Here is a 15,343-nt window from a genome sequence, read left to right on the forward strand (position 1 = left end):
TTAATTTATTTCTTTGTTTCGCTATTTCTGCGTTCAGCGAAATTGTTTCTCTGACGGAACGCAAACAATTGTTTAAAGTCTAAATCTCGCGTGTTGCGCTACTAGAAAATTAGTTTCGACAGCTATATAAAATGAAATTTTTCGTTCATATGGTCAAAGGTCAAACGGATATTTGCAGGAAACAGACAACCGGCAGTAACACAGTTTTGGTGTTGTCTTGTCCAGCTACAGGTCGGCAAATTCAGTTTACTTATCCGAAAGTCTGGGTAGTCTACGTACGTCGTGTAACCACGATTAAATCTAGCGGAATATTTGTGCCCAGCTAACAAACTGAACGACGTCAAATACGAAAGAACGAAAACTGGCCGAAACCTAACGAGTAACCAGTGACCAGCCCAGCCCTTCGTTACATTTCTTGCGAAACAAATCGCAATTAATCGGTCACGCGGCTCACGCGTTTAAAACGTTTTATCATTGAATTTCGTTTCGACGAAATTTCCAGAGCAATATCCCACTACGATTTCCGAATTCGATGCATCCGAATTTGTCGACCACTCGAGAACAAACAGTTTACATAATTGCAGTTCGTATAGTGAAAGTTGGCCGATTTTCTTCGCTACCTATCGTTTTTCGTTTACACAACAGGAGGTCACGTTCGGATAAGCGAATTAACCAGCATAAAATTTCAATTAATCTGGCATTAACTAAAATTTTGTTCCGATAAATGTCGTTCAAATGGATAGAGTACTACCGTAGATACGCGTTATAATACAATATTGGACTTATTTAAATATTATAACGTCTGAAATTTTCTGCAACGATAGGTATGCGTTCGCTATCGTTCCGTGTATCTGAAAATACGATGGCGATGTTATTGTTGGCAGACTATGAGATGTGGTGGGATATGGAACAAAGTGAAACAACAAAATAAAATAACAAAAAGGATAAAAGGGACAGAAGCAAGAAAAGTTTTATAAAATCTAAAAGCGCACGAAACAATATAAAAACTTCTTTGCTATAAAACTTGATTAAGTATTTGTTTAACAAATTTGTTGTAACAACGTTTCCGCGTTGGTGAGGTAAAAGTAAAGTAAACATTAACGAATTAAATGTAAAATATAAAATGCAAAATGTAAAGTGTAAAATGGAAAGTAAATTATAAAGTAAATAAGACGGTGGAAAATTACTTTTATTAAATTATCTTTATGAAACGAAAGCTTACGAAGAATATATGGTAACTTATTCGCGAAAAAATGAAAAACAACGCTCTGTATATCGTCCGAACGACGATAATGAGCTGAGAAAGAATACCATTTATATATATTTATGTAGATGAAACACCATTTATCTAAAAATAAAATAGATACGTGAAACGTTTAAATTTTCGATAAAAACCCTAAAGACTTTATATCACTAACACAAATATAATGTCGCGAATAATATTGGATTCTTTTTGCGAAGTATCTATTACTACTAGCAGCGTGTAGAAAACGATATTTCACTGTGCCTCGGTGTTTCCCTTTGTCCCGGTTCTGTCTACTTTAGTTTTGAGCTAAATAAATAGTATCTTTAAACAACATTTACAGACCGACGTAAATAGCAAACAGCGTAAATATCGCGATAAAAGCTTTAAAACGATATGCGTATTTATTTTACTTTTTACGAGGAACCTTATTTCAATCGTCTTCCAATCAAATAGATTATAGTTCTCGAAAATCATTTCTCGAATCGAAACAAATCCTTCGTACAGCCAAATTTTCTATTGAAATCTTAAAGAATCTAAAAGAATAAAATACAGCCTTCGCTTTTGCACTCTCGATCTTTGATCTCGTTGATAGCGAACAATCTATTGTACGACGATCGAGACGGGCCTCGATCTTCGAATTACAATGAGAAGCCGAATCGGTCGTAATTCGTTTTATCTTTGCGAGCAAAGAGAACGTAAGTCGTAGATAATAAAATAAAATTAGGGGACGAGTCATCGACAGCTACGATCGAATACGTACTTATCGCGTAATCTCTGATCGCCGTATCGATCGCTCGGAATATTCATCGATGGAATAAGTTGGAAAGGAGAAGAAACGGCGAGGCTGTAGCAAATATACGTTGTACTAGATAAACGTTATTGTCTCAATTTATTTTGCAAGTTACTAGTACTTGTCTCATATTTTCATTTGAATAATTGAAACGATAGAAGCGAGTGTTTTCTTGCTTACGAATGAAATATTTGTCGCGTATTTGATTAACGAAAGTGAGACATTTACGAGAAGCGAAGTTGATCGATTTCGCTTCTGACAGACTCGTATCGTCGATCGCTCGTTGATCGTTATTTAAGATACGAAAGATGAAATTACATAGCGGGCAAGGTGGTGGCGTTTGAACAAACGTCGGTCACAACCCATTCGGTGTTTCATTGTCGGACGCAAAAGTCAGCCACGCGAAACTCGGTACGCATAGCAATCTGCCGGTGTTTGCCAATTTCAATGCAAATATAGCAGATCTTCCCCACCTATGCAAACGTATCACCAGCCTCTAACCTATTGGCCTTGCTCGAACGCGGTGTGTTTGCTCTCACTGGAGATTACAAGACTCGGTTACAGCGAATCTGGCGAATATGCTTCTGCAGCTTAACACCGGTACTTGAAAATCTTCAGTTTGCTCATACAGAGTGAAAGTTGTTACGCGATTGCATGATTACGCGATTACACGAAACGTAATGCTTGTAACGCGTACCGACACTTGTGGATAAGCGTAAACATTCGAGTATAATGCACGATATCGCTGTCGCGCATATGTCGATGAATTTTCTACGCGATGTAATTGAACGCGCGACTAGATCGCAAAAATATTGGCTTTCGAATAATTAGATCGAACGGAATAACCGATGATAGATAGCGAGTTTTATCTTTAACGATAAATTCACACTTTCATAGCATCCTTCCTGTTTCTTTATCCGAGAGTCAATTTGATTCTTCGCGAAGAGATTATTGCGCAGAACACTGTGCATTCTTTGTTACGACTTTTCGAAACTTTGTTTCAACGGTTTTAAAAAATTAATAAACGATAGAGTAGAGAAAGTAAAGTAAAATAGGGTAGAGAAAGAATTATGAAAATTGTTAGAAATTGTGAGCTTTTTAACAATCAAGATAATATCGATGTCACGTATTCGTTGTATCGTTTACGATATTACTTTTGTTCATGGATGAATTTGAAACTATTTAAAATGTATTTTTTGAATTATTGGTCAACGTAAACTCTGGTAAGGATTAAACCGACCTTTTCGTCCATTTGCCAAGGGTATTAATTGGCCATCCTCGCGTCGCCAGGTGATGTTAGGTGCCGGTGATCCCGTCGCTTCGCAGTGCAAAGTCACTTTACTGCCTTCTGGTACCACCATGTCTGTGCTCGTTGAATAGTCCAGAATATTTGGAGGAACTTGAAAAAATAAAGGTAGATAGAATTGTCACGCGTGATACTATTACATCTGCGTCATACAATACAAATTATGCGAGACTTAAAATACTTTATCGAATCTTGAAATGATCGTGGCGAATGCGAAGAAAAATCCTCGGCTTAGAGCGATGTATAACGATACATTTCATACAATTATTGGAAGAAGCAATTTAGAACATTCATCTAACAAAATCGGACATTTAATACGTTGCGCGTTACAACTAATATTAGGAATTTACAAACTGAAATATAGAGATAATAGTACTTTTCGATTTCGATATCGATAATGATTATTTAAAGAAAACTTTGAACTCTTTCCTTCGACTCTTTAAACGAATAATTTATTTTTGGACAGAAAAACGACACGACGTAAAGAGTAAAATAATAGTTTCACATAAATTAATAATTAATAATTGATTTCGTGAAACCTTCTGGAGAGCTACGAAGAAGGAAAATAAAAATTTTACGAACAGATCAATGTTATCGCTTTTAACGTTAATTCAAAGATCTCGTATTATATTAAACGTTCTATCGACATATCGATACATTATATTAAAAACATTTAAATTCTCTGGATCTATGCACTATTTTTAATAATAATACGCGCGTTAAATGCGACGAAATCTTTTGACTTTGAAATAGCTCCTGCGCTTATAATATCGTAGCTTCTCTCTAGTTGCAAAATACGTCTGACAATAAACGATCCGTTTCCCTTTGCGACCTATTTCTCACTGCTATGCATTATATCCCTCTTTTCCACTCTGACAACTTACACGTTGCCAAGTCATATCCTGTTTCCAGTGCGCGTCATATCACAAATTGCGTTGAAGAAAAAATTTCCCCGATTAACCGAAGATTATAGTTTTATCGCTAATATTGTTTCAGCCCCTTGAATTATACGGCAATCTGTTTCCCCTGAAAAGATAAAAGACTAACCACTCTTAGAAAAATGTACTCGTTATCCGGATATGGCAATAAAGTAATTTTATATATAGAAGATGATGTAAAAGTTGTAGGTTTACTTGATATAAACTAAATCAAATAACATTTAACCGAGTATCTTACGAATTTAAATACATTTTCCTCACACTGGACGAAACAACGACGAAATTGTTGCACAGTAAGAGTCAGGTTTAAGGAATTTTAATTTCCATATCTTTTTCTGTAACAGCCGCGCGATTTGTTCACGCAATTGGGGTATTTTACAGAGTGCACGACTTTATTACGTATTTATTATTTTATCGCGTAAATTAAAATTGGCCATATCTATATTTTTAACGTAAAAAGGATGTTAGTTTTTTGACACGGTTTACGATTGTTGCGGTTTGATACCGTGCATGGACGGCGCTTAGTATCGTTTAGGGGTTTTTTTTTTTAGAGTTTCGCGCCTAGCTCTCAATCTTCTACGTATGCATCGTAAAGCAGAAATTCCAAAGGGTCAGTTTGTAACGGTAAAAGTTTGGAGAATTTCTCCGCCGCGATGTCGCTAAAAAGTAGCCACCACTCATCACCGCGGAAAATTGCCCACCCCTGGATAGGAGCTCGTGGGAAGGGAGAAAGCGACCTATACAAGACACGCTGATTGGTAATTTGATTTCGTGAAAACTAGCCAATCAACGTGTATTAATAATTAATAAGGCAACGTCGGCTTTATAAGCGGAACGAGGACTTGCCAGGACAGAGAGAAACAAAGCTGTCGAATATAAAACATTTATATAAAATTCTCCGTGATGATATCATTTAACAAAGATATCAAGAAAAATACATTTTTTAACGTGTATATAGATTTGTATCGACGATAATATTGCACGAAAAACATTTATCTTCCTGTACAAGATAATCAGAGGAAAAAATACATTTACATCGTAATAAAAAAGTATCATTAATTTCTAATAATTAATACCAGAAGTTCCATCTAAATTTACAAAAAACAACGATTGTCTCTAACAAATGCGTATGTTTCAAGAGGTTAATAATTAAAAGTTACGTTCGACCGATAAAAATAAACGTATCGTATTTATCCTGGTTATGTTAAAATTTGTAAAAGTTTAAAAAGATCCACGCGATAATTTAGAACAACTAGTTAAAAACGTCGGGTTTAAAATTATTTTGTTTATTCGCAGTGAGTATTCTTTGTACGTTCGTGGAACAGAAAATTGTCATCTCTGTGATATTCGCGACAAAAGAAATCGGAATTTCGGTCAAAGGGTAAGCACACAACCCGCGCGCGCACAGAAGGCTTCTTCGAACATTCGTGCCATTCGAGCTGACGTATCCTTTTAAATCTACGTGCAGACGTATATCCAAGATAAGAAGTATGAACTCGCGATTACGTTTGCTTCGTAATTCGGTTTCCAACAGTTACGATACCTATAGAAACGTAGCAAATTTCATTTAGAATCGTACGAGTCGATCTATGGAACAGCTGCGAGTTTATCGCTTAAACGAATAAATTTCTTTCATAATGCGGAAGCTTCTTTTGTCTCGATGCTCGTAATTTCGCCTGCAGAGAATTCAGATTTATTAGCATCGCTATCTTAATTTCAAGTAGTCGTAAATTATTCTTTATAATTCCGAGCCATGATTCTACCATCGCATTCCACGTCTCCACCTTTGTCGAGTACCGACATTGTGCCGGAGAGAACGTTTGATACTTTTACAAGCGCAGTTTCTAGCTTTGTATTGTACATTTTGTATCGTTTCTCGTAACGGGGTCAGCAGGTGTTTTGCGGAAATAAAATTGCAACCTGTTTTCAGTTTACGAAACATAAATTCAGATTTATCAGCGGTAATGATCTGTTACGTCGGATCATAAACATACGTGTCTACGTGATTCGTTTTACGATATTGGACGATGTATCGTCGGTAAAACGTTTAGCATTATCGCAGTAATAGTAACGGTACTTCTGCATTTTACCAATTTATTTCATGGTTAAATAGATAACAATTTTAGGATAACAGGACTCGTTTCGTGCACGAAGAAACATTCAAGGGAATATATGTTAAATTTATTATTTTTTATAATTAATCTCCTTTTTTTTCGTGAGTGTATAATATAAAAATATGTATGAAGTGAAACCAGTAAATACGAACCTCCAGATATACGCGTATAAGCGATAAATTCGCAATTTTCAAAGATCGTATAACGAAGAAAACGTACGAAAATCGTTGCAAAGGTGCGAAATCGTCCGGTCCACCGGTTATTTTTACAAGTTGACATCACACTGACCCCGTGCCATCCAACATCGCATTAGGTCATGCGTGACGTCCCGCATACAAGGAGATCTGAATCTCCATCGCCTCTGTTCTTGCGTGACTACGTGTTTGTATTTAATCGAGAATTATTAATTAATACACGAGAGAATGTTTTCTTTCGGCGTATGAAGAGCCATACAAGCGCGTTCATAAAACCGTAACACCTTTTAGCCTTGTATCTACACAATCATCGTACATGCGGAGATTTGCTTGCTATTACGTAAATTTATGTGATTCGTGTGTGTATCGCGTAAGGGGCGGGCTTTTCCAGAAAGAAAAAAAGAAAAAGATATAGGAACGTAGAACCAGCAACTTGATACGGCACATTCCGAGGGAAGAGTAAATTTAAAAGTATAGAAACGCGTAAAACTAGTAACTTGATACGGCACATGTCGAGGAAAGAGTAAATCTAAAAATATAGAAGCGCGTAGAACTAGCAAGCTAATACAGCAAATTTCCGGAATAAGTTAGAAAAATAAATTAAAAGGATAAATTAAAATAAATGTAAAGTATACGCATATATTGTATATTAAAGATTAATTATTTATTAAAATGTACCTTTAATATCATTCTGAGGTATTTAGAATTTATGATATCGAAGCGTTCATACAAGTAAGAAGAAAGTCATATAGAATAGCGAGATAGATTTTTATGAATTATTTATCAATTATATCTGGTGTCCACACAGACTGGTTGACGTTAATAATTATAATATTACAGCTATTATAATACAGCTTGATAATTTTACTTTTTTACCTAATATTTAAACGAATAAACATGTTTCTGGTTATACAGTGATTACTATACATTACTGTACTGTATACTGTACGATATATATGTATGTATAAGGTATTACGTACGAGATGTATTATGTAAGCGTATTATATAGAGTAAAAATGAAAATTGTAAAGTCAATATCGCGTTGAAATACTATGATAAAGCGTAATCTTCGCTTTCTCGTTTCTTTTCATCGTCCATGTTATTATCGTGTCGTACTACTTGGCCAGACATCAATTTTGTTATCACCCAGCGGTACTGTTTAGCACCGGAGCGTCATAAGCTTCGAGCGAACACGTGTCAGCCTCGCTACGTAAAACGAAACACAACGAGATTCATAAAATGACAAACGGGGAAATCAATCGGTGTTCCATTCGGTGGCCGGAAATTCGTGTTCGCGTGTACATACGGTCGGCGTTCCCGTATTTTCGAAGCGATAAATCTATCCCTCTCTCATTCGCATTCCGTTTACGGAACGAGTTTCACCGGTTGTCGTAACACTTAACGCAACAATAACGTGCCCCCGAGTTACACTCAACGCCGTCCACGCCGGCTAAGTATATCTGTTCAGCCATAAATTCTACTACGTCGTACGCGCATTCGTTCATACGGCGCGTATATTACACGGACGGGAGTAAAATACACGGCGGATAACTCCGTGCATTCGCGTAAGCGAAGAGACCGTACGATACGCGTAATAAAGAGGAGAACGATAACGGTAACCGACGCAGCTACAACATCAACGGAGACAAAATCGTAACGGATCCCCGTGAATCTCCTCTGGCCCCGAGACTTCCAGTTGGAACAATTAAAATCCGGCTCTTTTAACTTGACCTCCGTGTGTCTCCTGTCCAACGGGGTGACTCTTCAAACCCCAAACGCACCGCCGTTTACTTTTGTCGACAACGGAAACGGGCTTTGCATTTAGCTTGCCATTTGCGGAACCGAGAGTTCCTACGTTGGATCGTTTCCATGTACCGAACTTGTTCATAGACAGACAAGTCCTTTATGTCCTATCGTTTTTTTACATTTCTACGGAATTTGTAGGATTCGGCGGTTCGTATTTTTTGCCGGCGATTAACCGTTGCGGTTAAATTTTACTTTTTTATATCGCGTTATGTACGCATAGAGTAGCATAGAGCAGCAGATAAAAATTTCAGGAAACCGAATAGGTGGCTGTTATCAGTAGACCGCGGGTATTTCTTCAAATTCATATTTTTACGACTACAGTTAAACAGATGGAATCTAACTAATGTAATGAGAGATTTGTTTGATATATTAAATATAGCAATATAACGACGTGTAATTCGCCCTGGATATTTCACATGTACATACATTCTTCTACATCGTGCGTGCTGATAGATCTTTATGTACCGAAGATTGGTTTTCATTTAATCGTTTCCAAGGAATTTAGAAGAGAAGAACACGCTTTGTCTATTATCGTCGATTAAGCTGTATAGCTAGATGGTTCGAGATAAAGAAACAAATGCGAATTAACGTAAAAATGAATTCACCGATTAACAATTTGAAAGCGGATTCAGCATTAAAAATGTAATAGGTCGGAAGGCAATTTTCTCTGGGATCTATCTAAAGCGAAAGCGCACACTCGCGTATCATAGACGGATATACGATATTATAAATACACATGCATCGAGCAACTAGACATCTCGCTATCTTCTATTCGCCTATGTCGATTATAGGCGCGCTGACTCTCTCCTCCGTTCTTTCTTTCCAGCTTGCTTTTCCTCCCAGAGCGTCGAATAAACGCGTCCCTGGCGAGTAATGTCTTACCGGATTCGCCTACATGCGAATCGGCCGGAAGCTAGTGCGGTTAGCAGGGAAAGGAGAGAACAGGTGGAGGGCGAAGGGTCGTTCGGGGGATGAAGTCGATTTTATTCCGCCCTACGGCCGGAACTCGATTTGCGGTTGAGTACCCGTATGGGTGATGCTGAATTGGCGGGTCAAAGCCACCCGGTTAGTCTATCGATGCCCTCCCACTTGTACGCTATCTCCGTTCACTCTGCCGTTCTACCACTCTCTTCCTCCCCGCGTTCGTTTCCCTCGCAGTGCTCACGAAACGTCCATACGCTCGTTCCAACTCGTACGCTTACCCTCTAACCTTACGGTGACGTACACGCGCTGTTTCAAACCCGCTGGCTACCTAACACCTGCTAACTCGATGCGATCGAATTAGATACGGAGACACGCGGTACTCCGTCGAAACGACGAAAGCCAACGCGCGAAGGAAGCGCGTTCGAGATTAACGTACAGCTTCGCGTTTAGTTTCCCGATGCTACGTCCGATCCCGCCATGCCAGTCGTAACGACGGTTTCGTGATATTTACTCGCAGTTTGAACGTTCTATTTAGATCCCGGCAGCGAAGTTGCTTTTTCCAGATGGTGCGATGCTTTCGCCGTCAAAGATTAAGCGAGAATGACGTTTACAAGTGGTTGCTTTGGCACACGGAAGTCCGCTAGCTTCCACTTTTGTTCGCGTCGCTAGGTTGTATTTAGATTTAATTGAATCCATGGCCGATGATCGAGCCAATTTCGTTTTATAATAATTGTAACAAAAGTATTGGTTAATATGCAGTATTTTTAGTTTAATATAAGATCGACAAATTTAAATCCTGATTGTTTGCCACCGTTTACATCTTGAACAACTTTAGCTATGATATTTACGATTATAATTCCCTATTTCCGCTATATGATAGGAAAATTTACTCGCGAAATGCTATTGTTTTAGAAGCGACAAAATTGGTTAGCCAGTTGGATAGAACGATAACAGGAAAATATAGCGTAGCTACAATTCCGGGCTGTAAATATGAAATATTCGCATAGGCCGGTATTGATACGGATGATCAAGCATTTGAAAGTTAAAGTGTGTGTTAAAGGCAAAATGTAACTAAAAAATTAGAATTTATACGCAACGCGACGTAAGAGGGATCGAAACGGACAAGTAACTACCGGCGCACGAACAACCTCGAATTGTTACGTGTATAATGGGAAAATATATGGCGAATATTTAAAGTTACAGAGTTATTTTACTCTTATCGTAAACGTAATTGACATTGTTCTGGGTTATTCAACGGAGCCCCGAAGAATTACTCCTATTCACCTAACGATCTAAATATAGAATGGCTATTCCGTTTAGCTACAGCGATCGTCTTTGTCATCTCAAAACGCTATAAATGCGTCTCTGGTGTGACGATATATTTCTTCATCTTCGGATTAATACGTTTGACCATCTGCGGTAACGTAATATATTCGTAACAAAGAAGCTTCCAATTACGCGTTCGATTACGAAAAGTATATTCCCGTCTGACTAATATGTTGGCTTTGTGTCAATCCCTCTTAAATATTTCCGTAGCATTACTAACGAAGATAAGCCTGTAATCGATCAATCAAGTACAAACGATTTAAATAGAAAATCGAAAATTTTATTTATCGGAGCTTTTATTTGCAGACAGAATGTAGAATGTATTTATACGAATACGTCGTTTTGCGACGTTCTACGGCAAGCTAGACGATAAATAGCTTTTATCGAAAAAGATCAACCAACTGAATCGATCTGAATCTGTTTCGTTTATTTCATTTCTCTTTCGTTTTCGATACGACGGTACAGTCGTTTCGCCGAAGACACTTTATAGCCCACTTTCGTTATGGATTAAAGTGAATTCGATGGAGAGTGAAAAGGTAGACGAGATACGACACCAAAAGTGCCATCGATATGGCATTTTTGGCTATATTTGGCTTCTCGATGGTAATAAACGGCAAAAAATACGATGTAACAGGTTATAGTATACTTAACCGATAGTTAATCATTGGTAATTTTTTATAACTGATAATTTCCATAAATATATGATATATAAATCATTAATCGTAGCAAAAGTACGCATTTTTTTAATAACATTTTTTGTATCTAAACACGCTTATTTTGATAAGGTAACGCTGTAACATAAGTTGACATGTTTGGTTTATATAGAAAATTTTGACTTTTTTTTTTTTTATTAACGTCAAACGAAGTAGCTACATAACGTTAAGATTGTTATTTGCTTTTTATCGACTGAGTATTAGATGTAGCGGTATGGTAATTACACTGGCCTGTCTGAAATGAAATTAAAAGAACAAAATGATTTATTTATAAAGTTTCAAAGAGGGATTGAGCGATTCGATTACGATAAACTAGTTGAGCAGGCTACTTGCGAGACTTGATTCGTAATGGCGAAGTAAGATTCGCGATAAAGATAGACTCCAGGGAAATTAGACTATCTGCTCTAAACAAAAACGTAAATCGGGATATATGTTCCCCTATATATTCGATCATTATTCGGCGATCAAAAGAAACGAATATAGCGAGACTTAACTTTGCGGAAAAATATTTGAAATTCGTTATCTTGGCGTGGTGCTAGAATACGTCAAGCGGTTTAATGAGATACGTAAAAGATACGTACAAGTATCGAGTAACGTATAGTTGTAAATGTAAAATCTTCAATTACGCGTGTGATAAATTACCGTATGTCTCAGAGTCGAATAATCCAAGTTTGTGAATGCGATGTACGAGTAAAACTAACCAAAAGACGTAACTATTGTACGCGTAACGTCTAAGAAGTTTAGAACTGCTTGTACATAATCTATATTCGACGACCTCTCTCTCTCTCTCTCTCTCTCTCTCTCTTAGGACTTAATGTAACGTTTTATATGCATCATAATATCGAGACTGTTCTCGGATTTAATTAACGGCTGATGGAATTTTCTTTGAGAAGGATTTCCTCGATATATCTCGCGAAGGAACATCTTTGAAACTGTGTTGTATCCTTAAAACGAAGCTGATGACAAGGGCGAAAAGCACAGCACGATCCGCGTATAATTTATAATCGTTAACAAGGGAATTTTTCTCCGGCCATTATCCCTTTTGTCTAGGGGGCGAGCTAGGTCCGTTAGTTCGAAAGCAACTTCTTGCATCCTGCATCAATCTGAATCTGGCTCGTTTATTCTGTGCCGTGCTTCCATCGCTTCTACACTCGCCGGAATTCACCCTTTTCCAGCGTAACCGAGGCGGTAGCTTCGTGAAACGTCCTTCCTACCGATCACACTGACATTTCGTGCCAGCCCGGCTAGGATTGAAACCAGATGGTTGAAAAAGTGCCGTTCACTGAACGATCACCGCAACCCGAGCGTGGCTTAATTTCGATGCGTAAAGCGAACGATCGTTCGATACTTTCGCGTGCGCCACTGGACATGGCATGTACAAAAATAAAGGATTCGTTATTGAGTCCGAACGATATTGTAACCTGTGCAGCGGACTACCACGCGGGACAGCGTCTAATAAATTTCCCTCGAATAAAGGGTCTCAGTTAAGTTCCGTTCTATCTGCACGAGGAAGTTAGCGACAACGCAAGAAAAAAGTAATAGCTTTTTATAGAACAGCCGTTTGTTTCCATTATCAAAATTGGACGGTTGGTGTACATACGACTGATTAGCTTAATTGCACGCGATAACAGAAAATGTGACAAGTTATTACTCACCGATAAAAGTTTGGTAGCTTTTACCGGATGGTATCGTTCGCATGTGATATTCCTTTTCGTAATTACGTAATTGGTTATGTTTGGCTAAAAATATATGTACACAATCTTTTTCTACCGCATATTCAGCGTGTTTCGTTTCTCCTCGTCTTTTCTCGTTTTAAAATACCTAATATGGAAAAAACTCCTGTCTTCCATTTGATTAAATTAACCGTAAATTTTATATACCTCACTGTTGTTGCCGTTGTTGTTGTTGTTATCGTTATTCGAAGACGCATCAACTGCAAGGTTATTAATCGCAGACACGCCAGACTTACAGTTTTGGGTGGATCCCGAATCGCTGGAAACCAGTAGAAACCGCGCTGAAATAAACACGATACAACTACGAATATCAACGGAGTCGCAGAGGTGCGGACTGAGACTAGGAATTCGGACCAAAGACCCTCCGGTAATTGTTAAAACGATACTTGTAAAATGTAAAATTAGCTTTTAGTTTCGTTCTCTTTCGCGTCTCTTATTGAGATAGATACATCTTATGTACGTTTGATTCTCTACCCAATTACAATATGTATATATAATAAAATAATAAAATATAAATTTAAGTAAAACACGAGTGTCTCGAGATACGAATGAGACGACATGAGACGTATAGAAGAGAGCCATTTAGTCGTAGATTATGAACACAGTAACATAAATAACCGTCATGTGGAAGGAACGCTTCGGCCGTAAATAAAGCTTCGTTACGTAAAGAGCGACGTGTTCGATTTTTATTTATGAGCAAATATAACATTTGGATAAAACATTATCACGGTTGGATCTAAATCTCGATACAAGAGAAAACGTGACTCTTAAGTTAATTTGGAAAGATATTTCTAAACATCGTCGGTAAAAATTCGTTCTGTCGAAAACTACGTGTAATCGTCTTTTTTTTTATAAACATAGAACAACGGAATATTTGTAATTGCAAGCGATGGCAAAGTTGGTCGAATTTTGTATTTCTGTCATAGTAAGAAAGGTTCTTTGATAGTTTGAACGCAGTATGACGTGGATAATATTCGTCGTAATATTAAAATTAACAAATTACCATGCAGTTTTGAATTTTCAAACGAAAAATAGTTTCTTTCTGTTTGCTGTTACTTAGCAGTATACCTATGCGAGAACCACTTGCAATCACGGAAAAAGGAACTACATCCTCGGCAGAGCTAAACTCTATTGCGGCCAGAATACAGAAACGAAGCACTTTATCACATATAAAATATGCAACTTACAAGTTTAATGCTACCAGCAAGCTGGATATTCCCACAAGAAGATTATAAAAGTGACATGAGCAAGTTAGTTTCTATATTTCGTGAACAACTAGTTTGTATAGAAATTTCGCACAACGTGAAATTTCCATCTATTATGGAACCAGATAAATTGTTTTTAAAGGAACTCGACAAATTAATCAACCGTGTTATAAATCATAAATAAATGAGGTAAAAGTCAACGTGCTAAATAATCGTACGATATTTTAAATCGTTTCTCCGTTTTCCGTAATTCCGTAATTTATCATTTGTAGTGTAATCTGAATTTTCACAGCGTGTTTCGAAATCATGGAATAATTACTCTAAAATTCGTCGAAAATTTTTCGCTGAACATTGTGCTTCCACAAACAAAACCGTTGCTGCTTTTAATCAGAACTTTGTTGTCTCGACACTTGCAATTTCATATCCAGCCTGAATATTCATAAACTTAAATTCGTTACGCCGCGCAAAGAGGCGTTTTACGTGTTATTTCTTTGTCGAAACGTTAAAACGAAAATAAAAATTCAATGACGCGTTTTCAAGAACAATACGCCAAGCCGTTTCTTTGTAACGTTATCAGTTTGCGTTGCATTAAATCTACGAATCGATACGACGGTATAATATGACGTGTAACTCAACGTTAGCTTTGATTTTAAACAGCTTAATTATACCCTCTACGATATTATGAATAATTCTGGATGTTAAGAGTTAATGGTAATTAGCTGTTAATAATTATAAATAAAATAACAAATCGGATGATAATGTATAATTAAATATGCGATAAAGAAGAAAAACACGGCATTAGCTGTCAACAAAGGATAATATAAATACACTAGCTGGCGAAAAGCGATCAATGTTTGCGACAGAAGTATAAGTATTTGGAAATATCGGAGCCACGCGTTTAATACGATAACGGAGGTTTTATACGATTGCTGGAGAGCAGCGAAGAATCGTAATATTCTAATATAAACTGTGATTTAAAACTAGACACTACGAATTAAAAGCCATCCTCTTTCGTACGAAATACTCCGATAATCGTCTTTTATTCGTT

The 15,343-nt window shown here is 37.3% G+C and overlaps 1 protein-coding gene across 2 annotated transcripts in view; it reads right to left on the reverse strand.

Annotated features, from left to right (window-relative positions):
- Positions 1-15,343, reverse strand: part of LOC100749846 (lachesin-like) — a 259,868-nt gene that overhangs the window by 18,146 nt on the left and 226,379 nt on the right. For both annotated transcript variants that reach the window (XM_012389385.3, XM_003491911.4), the window contains exon 4: positions 3,277-3,435. In XM_012389385.3, coding sequence (XP_012244808.1) covers positions 3,277-3,435 — 159 coding nt within the window. The remainder of the gene's footprint in view (positions 1-3,276; positions 3,436-15,343) is intronic.

The sequence above is a fragment of the Bombus impatiens genome, unplaced genomic scaffold (assembly GCF_000188095.3).
Source record: "Bombus impatiens unplaced genomic scaffold, BIMP_2.2 scf_0640, whole genome shotgun sequence".
NCBI classification, from domain to species: Eukaryota; Metazoa; Arthropoda; class Insecta; order Hymenoptera; family Apidae; genus Bombus; species Bombus impatiens.